Source organism: Gekko japonicus, unplaced genomic scaffold (genome assembly GCF_001447785.1).
Source record: "Gekko japonicus isolate JY-2015 unplaced genomic scaffold, Gekko_japonicus_V1.1 scaffold321, whole genome shotgun sequence".
Taxonomy (NCBI): domain Eukaryota; kingdom Metazoa; phylum Chordata; class Lepidosauria; order Squamata; family Gekkonidae; genus Gekko; species Gekko japonicus.
This window is the reverse complement of record NW_015169181.1, coordinates 10,072-30,845: the sequence shown is the minus strand read 5'-3', so window position 1 is coordinate 30,845 and position 20,774 is coordinate 10,072. Positions and strand designations below refer to the sequence as shown.

The following is a 20,774-nucleotide window of genomic DNA, read 5'->3' as shown; positions in this document are numbered from 1 at the left end:
TGCTTCATTTCTTGTAAAAAGGGTAAAGGTAAAGGTTCCCTTGCTCGAAAGCCAGTCGAATCCGACTCTAGGGCTGCGGTGCTCCTCTCCGTTTCCAAGCCAAAGAGCCAGCGCTGTCCGAAGACGTTTCTGTGGTCATGTGGCCAGCATGACTAAACACCAAGGCGCACGGAACGCTGTTCCCTTCCCACCGAAGTGGTCCCTATTTATCTACTTGCAATTTCTTGCTTTCGAACTGCTAGGTTGGCAGGGGCTGGAACTAGAGACGGGAGCTCACTCCGTCATGCGGCACACTCGGGTCTCGAACTGCCGAACTACCGACCTTCCACAGCCTGCAGTTCAGCGTCTTAACCACTTGAGCCACCGCAGCTCATTTCTTGTAAGGCAGCCCCAAACTCTGACCTTTGGGAAAGGGGAGACAGTGCGTCTGGGTGATAAGGAGAGGATCCACTCATTTCAGTGGAATCTGCTTCCAAGTGAAGCCTCAAATTGAGGCACTCAGTCCCACTCAGTTTTGAAGACAGAGTAAGGAACTAAAAAGAGGGACAGTGCAGGGCGGGGTGGGGGTGGGGAGTGCGGCAAGGATGTGAAATTGCAGCCTGTTGAGGAAAATGAACAAATGAAACGGACACACACACACCCCTCCTCTCCAATCCTTTATCTTTTTTCTTCAAAGGCATAGGATAATCAGAGCAGGGCACAGCGGCAGTGTCTTGCTAGGAATCAAAGCCCTTGCCGAGTGCTTGAAAGGCAGGTGTTCCGGGGTCACTAGAGAGCTTTGCTAAAGTGGTCTTGTCTCTTTCGTTTTCTTCCCCTTTGCTTCGGCGTGGATATCTAAAAGGACAGTTGGAACCAATAAATGAGGTGAGTTAATCTGATGATTCATTCCTCCCGCTCTCGTCTGTCCCCATGCACAGGGAGACGGTCATGCATTTTAGACTGCTTCTCTTTCTATGGTACATTGGGGGGTTTTTTTGGTGCGTGTGTTAGGGGTTCTTTAGTTTATGCATTTTTCAGCACCCACCGCTTCTTTGTAGACCATGCACATTTTAGCTTATTAAAGACAAAGGCTGCTTAAACTATAATGCAAATGCTTAAATATGTATTGAAATGGATATTTAAAATATATATTCGGTTCACTTGAAATATATTGTTGAATCTGCATGAGAGTGTAATATCTGGTATTCTGTACCTGGATTCCCTGAGAACTTTGTTTCCATTTAAAACAAAAAGTCACTAGTTATGTGCATACTTACAGACTGTGGCCATGCACTGGGTTAAATTCTACCAGTTTTTCTGCTTGATCTTACCATGTGCACCTGCTCACCGCAGTCTGCATCATGTACAGCTTTTATCCACGCACGTCCCACAGTTTCCAGCATGGGATTTTAAATGATTAAAATACACCAGTACAGATCCTTGATTAAAACCAGTGTGCCTCTGCTGTACCCCGTTGGCACCTCACTCAGCTCCCGGGGGCCTGGCTGGGAATACGTCTTCCTAGTTCATCTCTCTTGGCAGCTCTGTAGCTGCGATGTGCCAGTAGGTACCTTAACTTTCCTTATCCCATATCGGTGGCATGAACTTAGTACTAGACCTACCTCTACAACAGGAATGAGTGAACCCGGCGCACATGAAATCAATCAGTCTAGCAGTCTGCAGCATAAGACCACTGAGTGCTGTTTTTGCCAGCAATGGATGGGTTATAATTGTGCTTTTTTTCTGGTTTCCAATGGCCTCAGGGCCTGTTGTCTAGAATCTCGGATCTCTTGCTGTGCAGATGGACTTGCAGGAATTGCTGTCAGAAGTGTTACGACTGTAGCTGTTGCCAGTCGAGCGAAGATGAAGTGGAAATCCTGGGGCCTTTTCCAGCACAGACGCCACCTTGGCTGTAAGTTTTGGATGTTGCCCCCCCCCACTACTTCTGGATGTTTCATCTTGGTTTTCCTGCCTTCAGGCGTGAACGTCAGAAGAGCCCTGCTGGATCCTACCAGGGGTCCACGTAGTCCAGCATCCCCGTTCACACGGTGGCCGACCAACAAGAGGTCCCCCGGTTTGCCTCCTAGCCACTGCACGTGGAGGTTCCCTTTAGTCACCATGTGGAAGCAGGCCCTTTTTTAAAAAGTGTGGGGGCAAGGAGTCTGTTTTCCTGGGGCTGGCTTCTCGTGGGGGCAGCCTGAACACTGACAAACAGCACTGTGTTTCAGGGTCTGAAACGGTTAGACTCTTTTCCTTCTAAGGCAACAGTACAGATCAGTGAAAACGTCACCGTAGGACTAGATGTTGAGGCAACAGTACAGATCACTGAAAACATCGCCGTAGGACTAGATGTGATTGCAGTGTCATGGGCTTGTCCTGTGCTTCCCAGAGGTGCCGTAAGGCAACAGTACAGATCAGTGAAAACGTCACCGTAGGACTAGATGTGCAGTGTCATGGCTTGTCCTGTGCTTCCCAGAGGTGCCGTGGCCCAGTGGCAGAGCATCTGCTTGGCATGCAGAAGGTCCCAGGTTCAATCCCCAGCATCTCCAGTTAAAGGATCTGGCCGTAGGTGATGTGGAAGACCTCCGTCTGAGACCCTGCAGACCCAGTCGGAGTAGGCAATACTTGATAGTCAAAGGGTGCGATTCTTTAGAGGGAAGCTTCAGGTATTTGCTTATTGGGGCTTTATCTGACGCGGAGAGCTCTGCTCCTGTTCTTAATCAGCTGTCCATTGCTACCTTTCCTCCTCTCCCCCAGAGCCCCAGGAAGGCCAGAAACAGCCTGGCTGGGGGGATGGTGTGGTCGGGCCCCTCCCTCAGCCCACAGCAGCACCAACTGTCTGTACGTCCAAGAGCCATGAAATCAGTGGCCCGATGTCCTCTGCAACCCCAGAGGCACAGGTTTCTGCGAACTGGAGGTGGGAAAGAGGGGAGAAAAATTATCCTGCAAACTAGAGAACTGGAAACAGCAATTGCACAAACGTCCATTGGGGGTAGACCCGGGGCAGCCAATGGCTCTGCGCCTGTGGACACCCTTGGAATTCTGAGGGATCCAAACCCAAACTGGCTGCCTCGAGAGGCGGAGCCAAGCACAGTACCTCCCTCCCCACTTTGCAAAAGAATATGTGGCAACCGTGCTGAACGCCTGAGGCTGCCTTACTTAGACTGTGCCCATTGGTCCGTCACAGTTAGTGACCTGTACTTTGGTTGGCAGCATGGTCTGGCCAATGGGAGAAGAGCAAGCCTGAAGAAGGAAAGGGGTGGGCTTCTGTCCCTCAACACTCTCCCCCTCCCCGCAACAGCCCAGCTCTCTGGATTCTAATATTAGGTCAAAGTTCCCCCTCTGCTTTGCAAAAGAAGCTAATGGCAATAGCTAGTGAGTCCTGAGAGGGAAACGGGACCACACACTGGCTGCTGACCAGTCCCCCCCGGATCCTTCATTTAAAAGAGGGCAGCTGGTAACAAGACCTGCCATACAGTGGCCCTGCCTTCTTTCTCAAAAGCTGGGGGGGGGCACCCCACCGAGGAACCCTGAAACAGACACATGTAGGTAAACAATCCTGGAACAATCGTGGGCCTGCCTTGCAATGGCTGGCCTCTTCCTCCAGGGTCGGGGACAAAGGGTGGCACTGGGGGAGCAGCTATCCCAAAGGCACCCACTAGACTGTGGAGTGTCGCAAGGGGCAGTGCTATCCCCGATATTATTTAACATCTACATGCGCCCCCTTGCCCAGATTGCGCGGAGACATGGGCTGGGGTGTCACCAGTACGCAGATGACACCCACCTCTATCTGCTGTTGGGCGGCCAGTCTGATTCTAAACCAGAAGATCTAGACCAGGCGTTACAAGACGTGGCTGGATAGCTTAGGCTGAGTCAACTGAAACTGAATCCGATGAAGACGGAGGTCCTGTGCCTGAGTCGAGGCGGACTGAGGGTAGGGATCCCGCTCCCGACCGTTGATGGGGCGCCATTGGTGCCAGCGCCGGAGGTTAGGAGTCTTGGAGGGCTCCTGGATGCCTCCTTAATGATGGAGGCCCAGGTAGCAGCCACTGGCAAGTTGGCCTTCTACCATCTTCGGCTGATCAGGCAGCTGGTTCCCTTCCTTGAACACAGCGACTTGGCAACAGTGATCCACGCTATGGCCACCTCGAGATTGGACTACTGTAATGCTCTCTACATGGGGCTGCCCTTGTCACAAATCCGGAAGCTACAGCTGGTGCAGAATGCTGCGGCCAGGCTGTTAATGGGTCTCCCAATGCCGGAGCACATTGAGCCAGTGCTGAAGGCATTGTACTGGCTACCGATAGCGTACCAGATTCGCTTCAAGGTGCTGGTTCTTTAAAGCCTTTTATGGTCAGGGACCTACATACCCGAGGGACCGCCTTTCCCCACATGTTCCCCAGAGAGCACTGTGATCAGTGTCTTAACACCGACTCACCCTTCCTGGGCCAAAGGATACCAGGTTAGCTACAACCAGGGCCAGGGCTTTCTTGGTGGCTGCTCCTTCCTGGTGGAATGAGCTCCCGGAGGAGATCACGGCCCTGTGGGTCCTTAACGCAGTTCCGCGGGGCCTGCGAGACGGAGCTCTTCCGCCAGGGCTTTAATTAGGAGCCGCCCCGATAGAGACCCATGTCCCCTGAAGCCTGTGCCGGCTGCACAAGATTAGATCAGTGGGCTGACCACAACGACGAAAGGATTCGCCATCCATTAATAATTTATTAATGTTATGAAATGCTAGCACTTTGAAACGTTGAAACGTTTTATCCGTTTTTAGGATTATTTAAATTTATGCGTGCGTTTTATTTGTTGCAAGCCGCCCTGAGCCGGCCTTGGCTGGGAGGGCAAGGGTATAAGTCTAAATAAATAAATAAATAAACAGTAAGTAGCCTGTGGCTTGGCCCATAGTTGGACCTAAGCGCTCTGAATTTCATCCACATCATCTGATGTGAGTACAGTGATATTTCTCCCTTCCTGGTTTTTTGGTGTTTTTTTTTATGCTGTGCAAAGCTGAGGACATGTCTGTCTTGCTCTGGCAAATCTAATTATGTTGACTTAACACACATGGCAACAACACCTTCCTGTCATTTTCTCTCTAGTATTTACTTTCCAGCCTTGTTGGAGGGAGGGGGGGGGAATCTCAAAGAGCAACAGGGGTTTATCAGCTTTGCATATTATGAAATGTCCGACACAGACGGTCAAAAATAAATGTTTCATGCTCTGAGAGATTACACGGGAATCAGAGTTCAGCTTTCTTCTTCATGGTGTTCCTAATTAATCAACCATAAAAGAGGGGGGGGGGCTGTTCTAAGTATAGCTAAGGTTTATAGGTTGGGGAAAAATAGATAGCGGTTCACCATCAATGACCGCTTGACAAATGGCTGTTTTGTTTTTTGCTTGAGTGCATTATTAGAATATCTTATGGCTCTTCTTGGCTTGGTGTAGTGGTTAAGTGTGCGGACTCTAATCTGGGAGAACCGGGTTTGATTCCCCACTCCTCCACTTGCACCTGCTGATGTGACCTTGGGTCAGTCACAAGCTCTGGCACAGCTGTCCTTGAAAAAGAGCAGTTTCTGTCAGAGCTCTCTCAGCCCCACCCACCTCACAGGGTGTCTGTTGTGGGGAGGGGAAGGGAAAGGAGTTTGTAAGCCGCTCTGAGACTCCAAGTGAAGGGCGGGGTAGAAATCCAATCTCTTCTTCTTCCTCTTCTTCCTCTTCTTCCTCTTCTTCCTCTTCTTCCTCTTCTTCCTCTTCTTCCTCTTCTTCCTCTTCTTCCTCTTCTTCCTCTTCTTCCTCTTCTTCCTCTTCTTCCTCTTCTTCCTCTTCTTCCTCTTCCTCCTCCTCCTCCTCCTCCTCCTCTTCTTCTTCTTCTGCTTCTGCTGCTTCTGCTTCTTCTGCTTCTTCTGCTTCTGCTTCTTCTGCTTCTGCTGCTGCTGCTGTTTTCTGCTCAGTAGTAGCAGGGGGCATGACTTGAGCTTAGCCCCCCGGCACCTCCAGGGAAATGATCCGGTACCAGTCATCACAGACGATATTGGGACTTGACAGACAGTGGTCTGACTCGGCATAAGGCAGATTTCTTCCTTTGTAAACTTGATGGCAAAGAGTCGTTGCTTTTTCTCAGCTTTCAGAGGGGTAGGCTGATTCACAAAGGTGTAGGTTTGTTGAGGTTATTAGTAATAATATCAATGCTGTCTTACAGTCTAAATAATGAGAAATGGGGAATCCCCAGATATCACATGTTTGCAAGGTAGTTAATTGATGGGGGAAACCCACAACCAGTTGACAACCTTACTGAGGGTGTACAGTGCTTTCCGGGGTTCAGAGGTTCCAAGGTGTTTTCTTATCAACAGGGTAAGCAGTCGAAGTGAGGAGAAAGATGGAGATTCTGACAACATGACAACGAGCGAACCTCCCCCGACACCTCAGGAAAGAAGGAGGTCCTCTACAGATACGTCTAAGTCCACTTACAGCCTCGCGAGGCGGATTTCAAGTAAGACTGGCTCCCGTTTGGGGTGGCTGTGGAACAGAGTAGCCCCGTCTCCTGATTCTGAGGCAGAAGGGGCAGACCTGGTGGGACGAGGCATAACCTGGCTCGGGGGGGACGGGACGTCGGTTAGTCAAAGGAGGGTAATGGCAGCCATTTTAAAAGCAAGCAGAGGAGAGCCTGGCTCCTCGCCCTGAGTGGCCTTACCAGCTTTGACTGGTTAGCCAGCTGTGGCCTTTCCTAGACAAAACAGATGTGGCCACTGTGGTACAGGCCCTGGTTATATCCAGATTAGAGTACTGCCAGTGCCCTTGGGAACTGTTCAGAAACTTCACTTGGTGCAGAATGCTGCATCCAGGATGTTGAGCCTGGAGTGGGTCGTAGGATTATATCACTTCAGTCTTGGTCCACTACACTGGCTTCCAGGTTGTTTCTGGGCACGATTCAAGGTGCTGGTCTTGACCTTCAAAGTGCTAATTAATTACTCTCAAGAAGGGTACATCTGCCCATCAGTCTCCATTTTTTAATTTCCTTCACTCTGTTTCCTCTAGGAATGAAACCCAAACAAATGGTAACCATATAAACTAAGCTTGTTGTTCTCATTTGGTCCTTGACTCTGTTAAACATCTTCATTATGCTGTATGCTGATTTGCTGCTCACCCTCTGCTCACCATGCATGGACTGGTAACTTCCATTTCAATGTACCTGAAGAAGTGTGCCTGCACAGGACAGCTTATACCCAGAATAAAACTCTGTTAGTCTCAAAGGTTCCACTGCACTGAAACGTTGTTTTCAACTGGTATATGGTTTGGGACTAGCATACCTGAAGGACCACTTAATCCCTTATGAACCTGCCCAACCAGTGCTTAGTTACCCTTTCTTACCCACCCAGGGAAATGCTGATCTCCACTTTGGGGTCAGGAAGCCATTTTTCTCCAGGCCGGTTTGGCCAGAGATCCTGGAGGATTTTTGTCATGTTTTTTGTATCTTCTGGGCCCTGCGGGTGTGGAGGGGGGGGGGGAGGTATTTGTGAATTTCCTGCATTGTGCAGGGTGTTGGACTAGATGACCCTGGAGGACCCTCCCAACTCTATGATTCTATGATTACTGTCACCTTTGGAGGCCCTGCTTTGAGTGCCCCCCCCCCTGCCCTCTGAGGTTAGGCAGGTGGCAACCGAGGAATGGGCCTTCTCAGCCCTGGCACCAAAGCTCTAGAACTCTCTCCCCAGGGAGATGCATCTGCCACCTTCTGTTGCCATCTTTGCCCGGGGGGTGAAGCCTTTTTTGTTTTGCTTGGCATTTCCTTAATGATTCCCTCCTTCCTGAAGAACTCTGTTTTTTTAACGCTTTTAAAAGTCGTCTTAATGAGGCATGTTTGGGAGGTGGGTTTATTTTAATGGTTTTATAATGTTGACAGGATCCTGGCAGCTGTAAAGCCCACCACGTGCCCCCCTAGATCCCTGCCCATTGTGTCTGGTTAAAGCCTGCAGCGATGAGGTACGGAGCCCCTCAGGGAGATTATGAATCTGTCCCTATCAATGGGGACCTTCCCAAGGGGACTGAAGGAGGCAGTGGTCCGTCCACTCCTCAAAAAACCATATTTGGACCCTATGGTCCTTACTAACTACCACCCAGTGTCCAATCTACCATTCCAGAGTAAGGTAGTGGAGAGGGGTGGTAACATAGCTCCAGGCTTTCCTGGAGGATGCTAATATCCTGGATCCCTACCACTCCGGTTTTCGCCCTGCCCGTGGGATGGTGTTTGTCGCCCTGGTGGATGATCTCCAGAGACACCTGGATCGAGGTGGATTGGCACTGTTGATACTTCTTGATTTGTCAGCGGTGTTCAATGTGGTTGACTATGAATTGTTGACCCACTGCCTCACCCATGTGGAGATAAGGGGGCTCACCTTGCAGTGGCTGACCTCCTTTGTCCAAGGTCAGGGACAGAGGGTTGCACTTCGGAGGGACTTATCCCAGCAATACCTGCTGGAAAGTGGTGTGCCACAGGGATCGATTCTCTCCCCAGTGCTGCTTAATATTTACATGCGCCCCCTCGCCCAGATTATCTGGAGGTATGGGCTGGGTTGTCATCACCAATATGCTGATGACACCCAGCTCTACCTACTGATGGATGGCTACCCGGGCTCTGCCCCAGGAAATCTGGACACAGGGCATTACAAGCTGTGGCTGGATGGTTACAACAGAGCTGACTGAAATTGAATCCATCGAAGACGGAGGTCCTGCACCTGGGTCATGGGTATTGGGCTCCCAACCTTTGATGGGGCCCCACTGGTGCCGGCGTTGAAGGTGAAGAGCCTGGGGGTGTTCCTGGATGCCTCATTGACTGTGGAGGCTCAGGTCGCCGCCACTGCCAGGTCTGCCTTTTTCCATTTGAGACAGATCAGGCAGTTGGCCCCATATTTCACCCCTGGGACCTGGCTACAGTGGCCAATGCAATGGTCACTTCCAGATTGAACTACTGTAATTCTCTCTACGTGGGGGTCCAGAAACTGCAGCTGGTGCAGAACGCAGCAGCGCAGGTGTTGACTTCGTCATCTGTGAGGACATGTATCCATCCTGCGCGAACTGCACGGGCTGCCTATTGAGTACCGGATCCATTTCAGGGTGCTGGAGCATGCCTTCAAAGCCCTACCAGCCAGGGGCCTGCATATCTTTGAGACCTCTTCTCCCCTTATGGGCCCTGTAGGACCCTACGATTGGCAAACAGGGTGATATTGGGTGTCTTGGGCAAATTCCGGTGCTCTTGGGACAGCGGAAGTGCGGTGGGCCTAGGTGGGGTTCTAAGGGTAGGGGTTCTAAGGCTCGGCACCCTTCCAGCCTACGGCCCATCCCAATGGTGGCTGGCAGTGGGGCCAGGATTTACCATCCTTTTAGCAGGGCGGTATCCTAGCCGGCTAAAACTTCTCAACTTCCCCCCCCGAATTGTATGTATTCTCAACAAGAAAGACTATACATCCTCTGTATAGAAAAGGTGCCTTCTCATATTTATTCCCTATTTTGACATATTTTTTACCTTGCTCTCCTTTTCCCCTATTAATTAAATCAAAACAACTGTTGACCTTATAACCTTTGTTTGTTATTTAGTTTCACTTTGAATATCTGAAAGCATCTGCATCATGTTAGACGTTAATTTGCTGTTCAGCCTGCATCTAGAAGTTTGAAATCCAGCTTCCTTTCCAAAGTGTGCCTGCACACGAAAGCTCATACCTTGAATAAACCTTTGTTGGTCTTCAAGGTGCCCCACTGGACTCTAAATTTATTTCTACTGCTTCAGGACAACACGGCTGACCACCTGGAATTTAGAGGAGGGCCAGGAGCTGTTATGGTTGGCAGCAGAGGACAGGACGCACAATCATGGGTTTAAGGACAGGGAGGTACTGCTGGAAGTGGTGGCGGCTACAAGCATAGACGGCTTCAAAAGGGAATTAGATAAGCATATGGAGCAGAGGTCCATCAGTGGCTATTAGCCACAAGGTATAGATAGGGGCTCTGGGGCAAGTGATGCTCTGTCTTCTTGGTGCTTGGGGGGGGGTCAACAGTGGGAGGGCTTTTAATGTCCTGGCCCCACTGGTGGACCTCCTGATGGCACCTGGTATTTCTGGCCACTGTGTGACACAGAGTGTTGGACGGGATGGGCCTTTGGCCTGATCCAACATTGGCGTCTCTTATGTTCTTATGGATCTTGGGAAAAACCTTTTGACAGTCGGAGTTGTGCAGCAGTGGGATCCACTGCCTCCCTGGCAGTCTTTAAGCAGCGGCTGGACTAACACATGTCAGGGATGCTGTAGGCTGATCCTGCCTTGAGCAGGGGGTTGGACTAGGTGGCCTGTAGGGCCCCCTCCAAGTCTGTGATTCTATCCTAGTTAAAAAGGCTGTTCCTTTTTGAAAAGTGTAAGCAAGTCCACTAATCTTCTAGAATAGTATATCCAGAGAACTGTGATATTATCATCCTTTCCCTTGTTCTGCTCCCTTCTCAAGGGGACAAGGTATCTAATCTGTAATTTTATAAATAAGCTTCTACCTTGCTTTACGTTAAATTAGCTCACAACATCATTCTCCCTGTCCTCATTATATTTATGCAACAGCAACCCTGTGAAGCAGGCTGACCTGGTCAAAGGTCACGCAGCGAGCTTCTACAGAACAGTGGGGATTCTAACCTGGGTCTTCGAGATTCTAGTCCGATCTCTTGCCTGTTAACTTTGTTGGGTGACCCCTAGTCCTAAAAGAGGTGTGTGGGGGGGGAATCCACCGTCCTTCCACTGTGTATAATTGTGTAAGTTTCTCTTGTTGCCCCCCTCGAATGCAGCTCTCCTTAGAGAGTGGTGGTATAAAATGCTAATACAGCATGAGAGCATTTTTCAAAATGCTATAGAAGCACCATGAGTTCTTCTCGTGACTAAAACTGTCCTGATATTTGTTGTTTGGTCCTCTTGTGCAGATCTGGAGCTGAGGCGGCCGAGTTCCCCGTTGATCGACATTAAACCGATTGAGTTCGGGATTTTAGGCGCCAAAAAAGAAATAGTTCAGCCTTCCATCTTGAGGAAACCTTACACTTCAGACGACTATTTCAGAAAGTTTGAGCCCAGACTCTATTCCCTTGACTCGAACAGTGATGACGTGGATTGCCTGACGGACGAGGAGATCTTAGCCAAGTACCAGCTGGGCATGCTGCATTTTAGTACTCAGTACGACCTCTTGCACAACTACCTAATTGTCAGGGTCATCGAGGGAAAGGATCTGCCCCTTCCTGTTTCCTATGACGGCTCCAGGCAGGACATGGCTCATTCCAACCCTTACGTGAAGATCTGCCTCCTTCCGGACCAGAAGAACTCCAAGCAGACGGGAGTTAAGCGCAAAACCCAAAACCCCGTGTTTGAGGAGAGGTATACCTTTGAAATCCCCTTTTTGGAAGCCCAGAGGAGAACCCTGCTCTTGACTGTAGTGGATTTTGACAAATTCTCACGCCACTGTGTCATTGGGAAAGTGTCTATGCCCTTGAGCGAGGTGGACCTTGTTAAGGGCGGGCACTGGTGGAAGGCCCTGGTCCCCAGTTCTCAGGTAAAAGGGTTGTTTTCTTAACTTATTTATTTAGAGTATGAATACTCCAGTTTTCTACCAGTATTAACACCCATGGCAGCCTACGAAGCTTTATAAAAGAGTAAAGAAAAATGTTTAAATAGACAAGAAAATTGGCATTGCAGTGAGACCAAACCATTCCTTCTCCTTTCCTGGGAGTATATTTAGGGGGGGAATTTGAAGCTGACATAAGTCTCCACCACCACCCTCAAAGGGACGTGCTATGGCAGCTGTCTCTCTTGGGCTGTAGGAGCCCAGGGAATCTGCCCCCAGCCCATGTAATTGCCAGCGAGTTAAACGAGTTCTTGCTGGCCTTGGTTGCTTTGATTTTCTCTTTCTAACGGTGATTAATGTGGATGTCTCTCCAAAGCACTGCTGCTGCATCTCTCCCAGGGCTTTAAGGAGTTGCCCAGTGTTATATTCTTTGGTGTAGTGGTTAAGTGTGCGGACTCTAATCTGGGAGAACCGGGTTTGATTCCCCACTCCTCCACTTGCACCTGCTGATGTGACCTTGGGTCAGTCACAAGCTCTGGCACAGCTGTCCTTGAAAAAGAGCAGTTTGTGTCAGAGTTCTCTCAGCCCCCCCCCACCTCACAGGGTGTCTGTTGTGGGGAGGGGAAGGGAAAGGAGTTTGTAAACCGCTCTGAGACTCCAAGTGAAGGGCGGGGTATAAATCCAATCTCCTCCTCCTCCTCCTCCTCCTCCTCCTCCGCTATCTCCTCCTCCTCCTCCTCCTCCTCCTCCTCCTCCTCCTAGTGTACGTGAGATGCAGGTCGGGGTTTGAACTCCGCTGCTGGTTTTTGTGGGCCTCTCTCCCCGGAGTGGCGTTTTGGGCTGTGGTGGGAAGGGGGGAGTATATCCAGGGTCTTCACTGGAGAAGAAGACCCTGATGCTGGGAAAGACTGAAGGTCAAAGAAGACGGGGACGGCAAAGGGTGAGATGGTTAGACAGTGTCATCGATGCAACGAACATGAAGTTGAGCCAACTTCAGAGGACGGCGGAAGACAGGAGGGCCTGGCGTGATCTGGCCCATGGAGTCGTGGAGAGTCGGACTCGACTGTGCGACTGAACAAGAACAGGAAGGGGGGAGACAGGGAACAGCCGAGGCTCAGTGGCAGAGCATCTGCTTGCCATGCTGAAGGTCCAGGTTCAGTCTCCGGTATCTCCAGTTTAAAGGACCAGGTAGTAGATGATGTGAAGCACCGTCTGTTTGAGGCTCTGGAGAGCTGCCGCCAGTCTGAGTGGACAATACCGACCTAGACAGACCAAGGGTCTGGTTCAACATAAGGCAACTTTTTTGTTTTTGTATTTTGCATACGTGCACGTGTGTGGTGCGTGTGAGTGCGTGTGCACCTGGAAGTCATGACGACCTCTGGTGACTGACCCCTACTGTGGGCCTGGGGGATATTCGGGGAGGTGGCTGAATAAAGCCTGCCCCCTGCCCTCCCACCTTTGGTATTCCAAGGAGGTCTCCCATCCAAGTGTTTGCCAGAGTCGACCCTGCTTGCCTTCCGAGACTGGCCTCGCCTGGACTATCCAGGTCAGGGGAGTATAAGGCTACTTCACGTACGTTCACGTGAAGTCCCTTCTGTCAGTGGAAATGCCTGTTGGATCCAAGCCTCAGGATCTGTTCATGGAAGCAGCAGGCGTAGCCGGTCTTTGCCCGCTTCTCCTTTGCCATTTGTCCCCCAAACGCCTCTGAGGATCAGGAGAGCAAATGACGTGTGCCACCGGACAGGTGTTGTGGCAATAAGGGAGAAGCCGATCAAACCACCAGTTCCTTCAACAAATTCTTCTGCTGGCTCCCCATCTGAAATCCCTCCTCCTCCAGAGCACTCACGGGTACCGAGAGGTGCTCCGTCTAGCCTCAGGAACGGCCCCATTCATTTGCACGGGAAGAGGAGCCCTTTCTTGAAATACAAGCGGAAGCCATTCTTGAGCGAGGGGAGCCGTGCAAATAGTTCCGCAGAAGGAACTAGTTAACCCGGTCCACCTGGGCAGAAATTCTTAGCTAGGCTCTTGTCCCTGGCCTTTTAACTGCATAGCCCGGGTGAGCCCAGCACTGAAGGAAAGAAAATCCCAGGAAAGCGGTTCTGGTGTGTTTCATGATCTCTGTCACCTAGTGGGGCAAGATTAGCCAGCGTCTCGCCCTCCTTTTGACGGTCGCAGCCACCCCCTTGGGTAAAACCCGGCCCCTTTCTCTTTCTCGCGGGTTGCCTGAGGCTGGCACCACAGGGGTGTGCCGTGGCAACCTGCCACAAACTCAGGGCGCTACAAGAATAGATCTAGGTGCGCTGAGCAAAATAATCACAGTCTGTGGTGTCTCCACTCTTTGTTAGTAGCAGGATGCCCTGGTGCATCTGCAAGCATCTTTACCATCACTCCCCTCTGTCATCCTTTCTTTTCTTTTTTTTAATAAATATTTTTATTAAATTTCAGTTTCAAACAATCATAAAGATATAAACTAAAACTGACACAATAACAAACAAATACAATGCAACTTTCATAACTTAGGTTAACCATTTGTTCATAGGAAATGTCTTCAAAACAAATGTGAAGGTGTCATTGGCGTGCAATTGAATCATCATTATACTTTTTTCATAACTTACATACTCAAATTGTTGCTTCCAATTCTACTTGGGTTACATAAAAGTAAGTATATCTTGGTACTTGTTAGGTATCTGGTTTAGTATTCAAGGTGAGTTCTTCAAGACATATTCGGTAAAAGGAAGCCATTTAATCATTAAACTGGATTTATAGTTAGCACCATCTGACATCTTAATTGAATCAGCTATTTTATCCAGAGCCAATAGTTCCCATACTTTAACATACCATCTTGTTAATGAAATGGGAGCTGGATCTTTCCAGCTTGCAGCTATTACGGTTTTAGCTGCCAGGAGGAGAAAAGAAATTCGCTCCCTAGAAATTTGGGGAATAGTATTGTCTCTCCAGAAATCCAGTAAAACTAGTTCTGGTGCTTTGTCTCTCTGTCATCCTTCATGGCAAAATGCCTGAGAGAGCCAACACTGACACATGGCAAAAAACAACAACTCCCCCAGACAAAGGAAGAGGTCCCCTTTTCAGTTCCCTGTCCAGCCATTGCTCCAGGGCCCTTAGCCAATCCGGGTGTTAGGCCCTGGCCTCAAACCCACAAGAACCTTGACCCTCCAGAACAAGAGGCCTCAAGACATCAAAGGCTGGTGTGTTCTTCCCTGCATTGTTGGAAACAAGGCTCTCTGTCTGGAGGAGAGCACCTTTTCCAGTCATAGAGACACCTCTGTCCCCTTCCATCACCATAAGAAGAAGAAGAGAAGAGATTGGATTTATACCCCGCCCTTCACTACCCAAAGGTGTCTCAGAGTGGCTCACAAACTCCTTTCCCTTCCCCTCCCCACAACAGACACCCTGTGAGGTGGGTGGGGCTGAGAGAGCTCTGACAGAAACTGCTCTTTTTCAAGGACCGCTCTTATTAGAGCTACGGCTTGCCCAAGGTCATCCAGCCAGGTGCAAGTGGAGGAGTGGGGAATCAAACCCGGTTCTCCCAGATTAGAGTCCGCGCACTTAACCACTACACCAAACTGTCACAGTCTCACTTGTTCCCCTGGCTCTCACCCACCACAGTATGGTAGCATAATAGGTGGGCACACTGTGTAGAATAGGATGCTGGAGAGGTTTTGTGCCCTCCAAATGACCACCAGCAACCCAGTGGTCCTCGCAGCTGTGTGTACACAGTCGGACCATTGGGCCGTCTACTCAGCCTCTCTGCCAGTCTCCAGAATTGAAGCCACACAGTGCCTGTGTACCTTTCTCAGTACCTGCTACCTGAGATTTTGCAATGAGCAAATGCAGTTGAGGTGCGGGAGTTCCAGAGCCAAGCTGCCACCACACAAAAGGCGTATCTGGTAGCCATCAGCCTCACTTCTGGAAGAAAAGGTATGCATAGCAGGGCTTCTGTTGAGGATATTAGTTGACAAGCAAGACTGTATTGAAGTCGGTGGTCTTTGAGAGACCCTCGACCCCAGTCGCTTAGGGTTTCCAAGGACAGAAAATGGCACTTTGAATCGTGCCCAGAAAATGTAGGGGTAGTTGGTGAGGAACCCCTCTGGATTATGACTGAGAGACTGATAATATTTGTAATCTAGAAGAACAAAAGATCACATTATAATCTTCATCTCCATCTATTTCCCCCCCATGTTGCAGTCCTTTTTCCATGTGTCTTGTTTTTATTACTAAGAATGGGGGGGGGGGAGCTGTGTGCAGATTGCTCCGCATGGTGTCGCTGCATTTCCAGGGGTAGAAAGGAGAGTTGCGTTGCTGTGTTTTTTTAGCTTGTTTTTGGCCTCTTGGACCTGGCCCTTGTGGGTTCTTTGACAAAATAGGCCATGCTCAGAGGATTCTTGGCTGCAGGTGCAGCTGTGCTGCTAGCTCAGAACATCTGGACTTGTCCAAAGCTCTTTGAAGAACTAGACTTTCTAAGCCACTTTGGTACAGAGAAACTATGATTGCATTCAAATGTTACTGCAAACTGTGGAGTGTAGTTGTGACAAATCATTCTGGAAATTCTCATGCTTTCTTGCTCCCTGACCCAGACACTGATCCAGATGGGCCGTTTCCTGGCTGGCAATACATCATCAGACTGTGGGGAAATGAAATTTTGCCCACAGTGACCACAGTTGCCCACAGTTACCTGTGAAAGAAATTCCAGTCTTTCGGAGTGAATGCTTAGTTTGTGCTCTCATTAATCCTCAGAGGTTAACTGAAATGCCTCCTACTTGGTCATACTTTTCTGTCTTGTGTTCTTGGTTCTCCACTTTGGCTTCAGTGCTAGTTAATTCACCAATCCACATCAGCACTGTGTAATTTAAAACTTTCATGGTACGGAGACGATGATTTTATGGTTTAGTCAAGTATAGCCAGTGGGTTTGGATTTCAAGTTCCTCCAGGCTGTCCTTTGTACTTCTGTGTCATCAGAGCAACTAAGCCAATGGCGTTCTGCTTTATGTTAGAACTAGGGATAAGGCCTGTTGTGGAAATAAGTACAATGAGCCCTCATCTGGAGATTGGAAGAAATGTTTCCCCTAGGAGGAAATGTACAGTCTTTCTCCACAGTGGAGACCAAAGCAGTTGACATCATTCTCCTCTCCCCCTTTTGATCTGCACAACAACCCTGTGAGGTAGGTTAGGCTGAAAGTCTGTGACTAGTCCAAAATCACCCACTCAACTTCCACAGCAAGAACCTGGGTCTGGTAGACTCTGCTCTGAAGCATTAACTGCTATGCCTATGGTAGCCAACCTCCAGGTGGAGCCTGAAGATTGCCAGGTATCACAGCTGAACTCTATACAACAGATCTCTCTCCCATATAGAAAATAACTGCTTTGGAGGGTGGACTCTATGACATTCTATTCAGCTGAGGCCTCTCCCCTCCCCAAACTCTGGCTTCTGTAGACTCCACCACAAAATCCTCAGGAATTTCCCAACCTGGAGCTGGCAACCATAGTCAGGACTGGCCCCAATGAGTTCCCCACAAAAGCCTGGAAAGCGCCTCCTGCCTTTGCCTTTTTACTGACAGAGCCAAGGTTGGTTGCCTAGCAACAGCCACTGAGGGAAAAGTTAGCCCCAGAGGAGCCAAGCAGGGGAAGTGACTTCGTCAGGAGAGACAGCTGTTTTGGCAGTTTATTCTGTCAGGGAAAAGTGTCCAGACTGGCAGTGGGTGGGTGAGAGGAGCGGACCCAGCACCCAGCCAATGGCACACAAGTACTCTTGAATGGCGGTTGATGGGCCAATGGCTGATGGAGTGCACGGCACAGCCAATGGGAGAGCTAGAAATGGCCAATACGTAGGGCAATTATCTCTCCTTATATATAATTGAGTAGTGGGGTGGCAGTTTCTGAACATTCCACATGCTCCTAAATCAGTTGGCTCCATGATGTGTCACTTAGAAGCTGTCCCTGTCCACTGACTGCGTTGCCTGCATCCCGTCCTTTCTGAACATTCAACACGCTCCTAAATCAGTTGGCGCCATGATGTGTCAATCAGAAGCTGTCCCTATCCACTGGCTACGTTGCCTGAGTGTCGCCTCCAACATCCTAAACAGTTTGCTGTTCCTCTCCCCCCCTCCATAGCCAGTCGAAACACAGAGGTCGTTTGCATATGCAGCCTGATTGGCCTTTGTCTCTAACATTCTAAACAGTTTGCTGTTGCTGTTGGGAGTCATTGAATGTGTCCCGAGGTAAAATAATATCCCAATCTTCCCTTAAATCTCCCAGAAATCACTGTGTTCCCCAGCCACGGCACATAATTTCCCCTACAGAAAATTTTCCAGCTATTACAACTGATCTCCAGATGACCAAGATCAGTTCTCCTGGAGACAATGGCTGCTTTGGGCAGTGGACTCTATGGCATTATACCCTGCTGAAGTCCCTCCCCACCCCAAACCCTGCCCTCCCCAGGCTCCACCCCCCAAAATCTCCATGTATTTCCCAACCCAGAGTTGGCAACCCTGTAACTGGCTATGGAACCACTTTCCAGACCCTTGGAACCCAGAAGACATGGCATAGGAGGAGGTGCTTTTCTACCTTAGCTGCCACTTTATAACCCCAAATCAACATAAGTCAGGGGTGGAGGGAACCGTACCTGCCCCTCCCATACTACCCACTTGGGGCAGCAAAATGACTTGAGACAGCCCTGCCTTATAGCTAAGCAGAAGGAAAGAAACATGACTGGCCTCCCTCTATTTTCCCCTTCCCTCTGCTGCCCCACCAGCCACAGGCGGGACACTTCCTTCTAGATCTCGTTGTATTTCTTCCCACAACGGGCCTTACTCCTAGTATATATATAAGGATGACACAACCAATTTCAGAGAACTGACTGAGCACTTCAGATCCTTTTCCAGCTGTGCAGTGCAGGGAAAGAAACAGGATTTCTGTAGCTGGACCACTAATGGCAGATACTGACAGCAGGCATGACCCGGCCCTTTGGAGGCTCTCTCCTCCAAAATTAAGTGGTGCCAGAAACCAGGGGAGAGTGACCCTGGGATGACTTTGTAGCTGTGATGAGAAAGGGTTACGGTAGAAGCAGAAGGGGCATCTCCCAGCTGTTTTCTTTTCTTGTCCTATCCCATGTTGTTAAGCATTCTTCAGCTTGGCTGGCATGAAAACACATTGCATGTTATGTTATCCATGCCTGAGCATCAATGAGACCTTTAACACGGCCCCCTTCTGTGAATAGCCTGAGAAGGTGATGGTAGTTGGAGGGTGGTATGTGTATGATGGTGATACCGTGGTCTCTGTTGTGATGGTGATGTGGTATAGTGGTTAAAGTATTGAACTAAGATCTAGGACAGTGGTGGCGAACCTATGGCGCGGGTGCCAGAGGTGGCACTCAGAGCCCTCTCTGTGGGCACGCATGCCATCGCCCCTGCCAGGCCGAGACCATCATTAAAGTGTCGAATTCTCTGCCAAATAATTTTAAGTAATGAAAGCATTTGGGATTGCTTTCCTTACTTTGTTTGGATCATCTTAAGTTAATGTGTGAGTTGTTTTTTCTAAAGTAAAACCTCAGTATTCAGGTTAAATTGCTATGTTGGCACTTTGTGATAAATAAGTGGGTTTTGGGTCGCAGTTTGGGCACTCGGTCTCTAAAAGGTTCGCCATCACTGATCTAGGAGGACAGGGTCTGAATCCCCACTGTGCTGTGGAAACTCACTGGGTGATCTGGGGTTACACTATCTCTCAGCCTAACGGATCTCATAGGGTCGTTGTTAGGACCAAACCGAGGCAGGAAAAATAATGTCGTAAGCTGTTTTGGATTTCCATTGGAGAGAAAAGGGTAGGTATAAATATCTAAAACAGAGGTGTCAGACTCATTTGCTACAAAGGCCTGATCTGACATAAAGGTCATTTTGTCATGTTACCGGAGATACAAACTTTATAAAAGACACAGGCAAACCTTATTAATGATATTATTTTTACTCAAAATACAAACAAAAACAATTGATTCCTAGGAGTGAAAGGAGGAGGAGGAAATTGGATTTATACCCCGCCCTTCACTACCCAAAGGTGTCTCAGAGCGGCTTACAAACTCCTTTCCCTTCCCCTCCCCACAACAGACACCCTGTGGGGTAGGTGGGGCTGAGAGAGCTCTGACAGAAACTGCTCTTTTTCAAGGACAGCTCTTGTCAGAACTACGGCTTGCCCAAGGTCATCCAGCCAGGTGCAAGTGGAGGAGTGGGGAATCAAACCTGGTTCTCCCAGATTAGAGTCCGCACACTTAACTACGACACCAAGCAATTGATTTACTGGGGAACCCACAAAAGCCCCAATAAATCATATGCAAGACCAGGTTTTTTCCAAGGGATACCAAAGGGGGGATATCTTACATTAGTTACTTTTTGTATCTATAGCACATTTAGGAGATGAGTCATCTTCCTTGCAAGTAAATAAGGTCGTTTTTCAGCAGACTGCCCCCCCCCCCCCATGCCCAGCCTCAGCAGCTGAGCACGGCTAGGATCTCTCCCTCTCCCTCTCTCTGTTTCCTCACTTCCCCCATCCTACCTCTGAAGAATCTCAAGGAGGCACGTTGGACTCCCCCCACCCACCCAACATCCCATCGCCCCCAACCCTGTGAGGTGGTCCAGATTGAGCAACCAAGCCCCAGGTGACCCAGACAACAGGGTCCTGGCTCAAGAAGGGGGAGGGGCGCCTGAAACTGGCTCTCCCAGATCTCCCCACCCCCAGTTCTCATCCCTCCCGTGTTTCCCACAGAAGCCGCAGGGCTGAGGGGAAGGCCTGGCAGAAGAGAGGCTGTTTCTGAAACCTCTAGGGGGGGGGTCGTGTTTTGTTTTCCTGTGACCCTGTTCTCCCTCACAGGCTGGGGAGGAGAAGAGGGGTCGCCTGTCAGGTCCCACAGCAAGTAACTCTTCACACATGTTTCATAAGAAGCGTTATGCTTTATTAGCGTACAAGACTGGTACCATGTCCACAGGATTATTGTTAGGAATAACCAGGGCTATTTTGGGGCAGGAACGCACAGGAACGGAGTTCCAGCTGGCTCCCGAGTTGGCCACGCCCAGCAGGAACTCATTAGCATAACAGGCCACACCCAATAGCAGAAACTCATTCGGATTGGCTACATTAGGGGTGTGTGGCCTAACATGCAAAGGAGTTCCTGCTACAAAAAAAGCCCTGGGTTTGGACAACAAACAAGGTAAACAGAA

General features: G+C 49.5%; 1 protein-coding gene across 1 annotated transcript in view; it reads left to right on the top strand.

The window, feature by feature from the left end:
- SYT17 (synaptotagmin 17) overlaps positions 1-20,774 on the top strand; it is a gene marked incomplete at its 3' end in the record, with an annotated part of 34,177 nt that overhangs the window by 7,067 nt on the left and 6,336 nt on the right. Inside the window, exons 2-5 of the mRNA XM_015416102.1 lie at positions 847-864; positions 1,743-1,891; positions 6,327-6,466; positions 10,922-11,541. Coding sequence (XP_015271588.1) covers positions 847-864; positions 1,743-1,891; positions 6,327-6,466; positions 10,922-11,541 — 927 coding nt within the window. The remainder of the gene's footprint in view (positions 1-846; positions 865-1,742; positions 1,892-6,326; positions 6,467-10,921; positions 11,542-20,774) is intronic.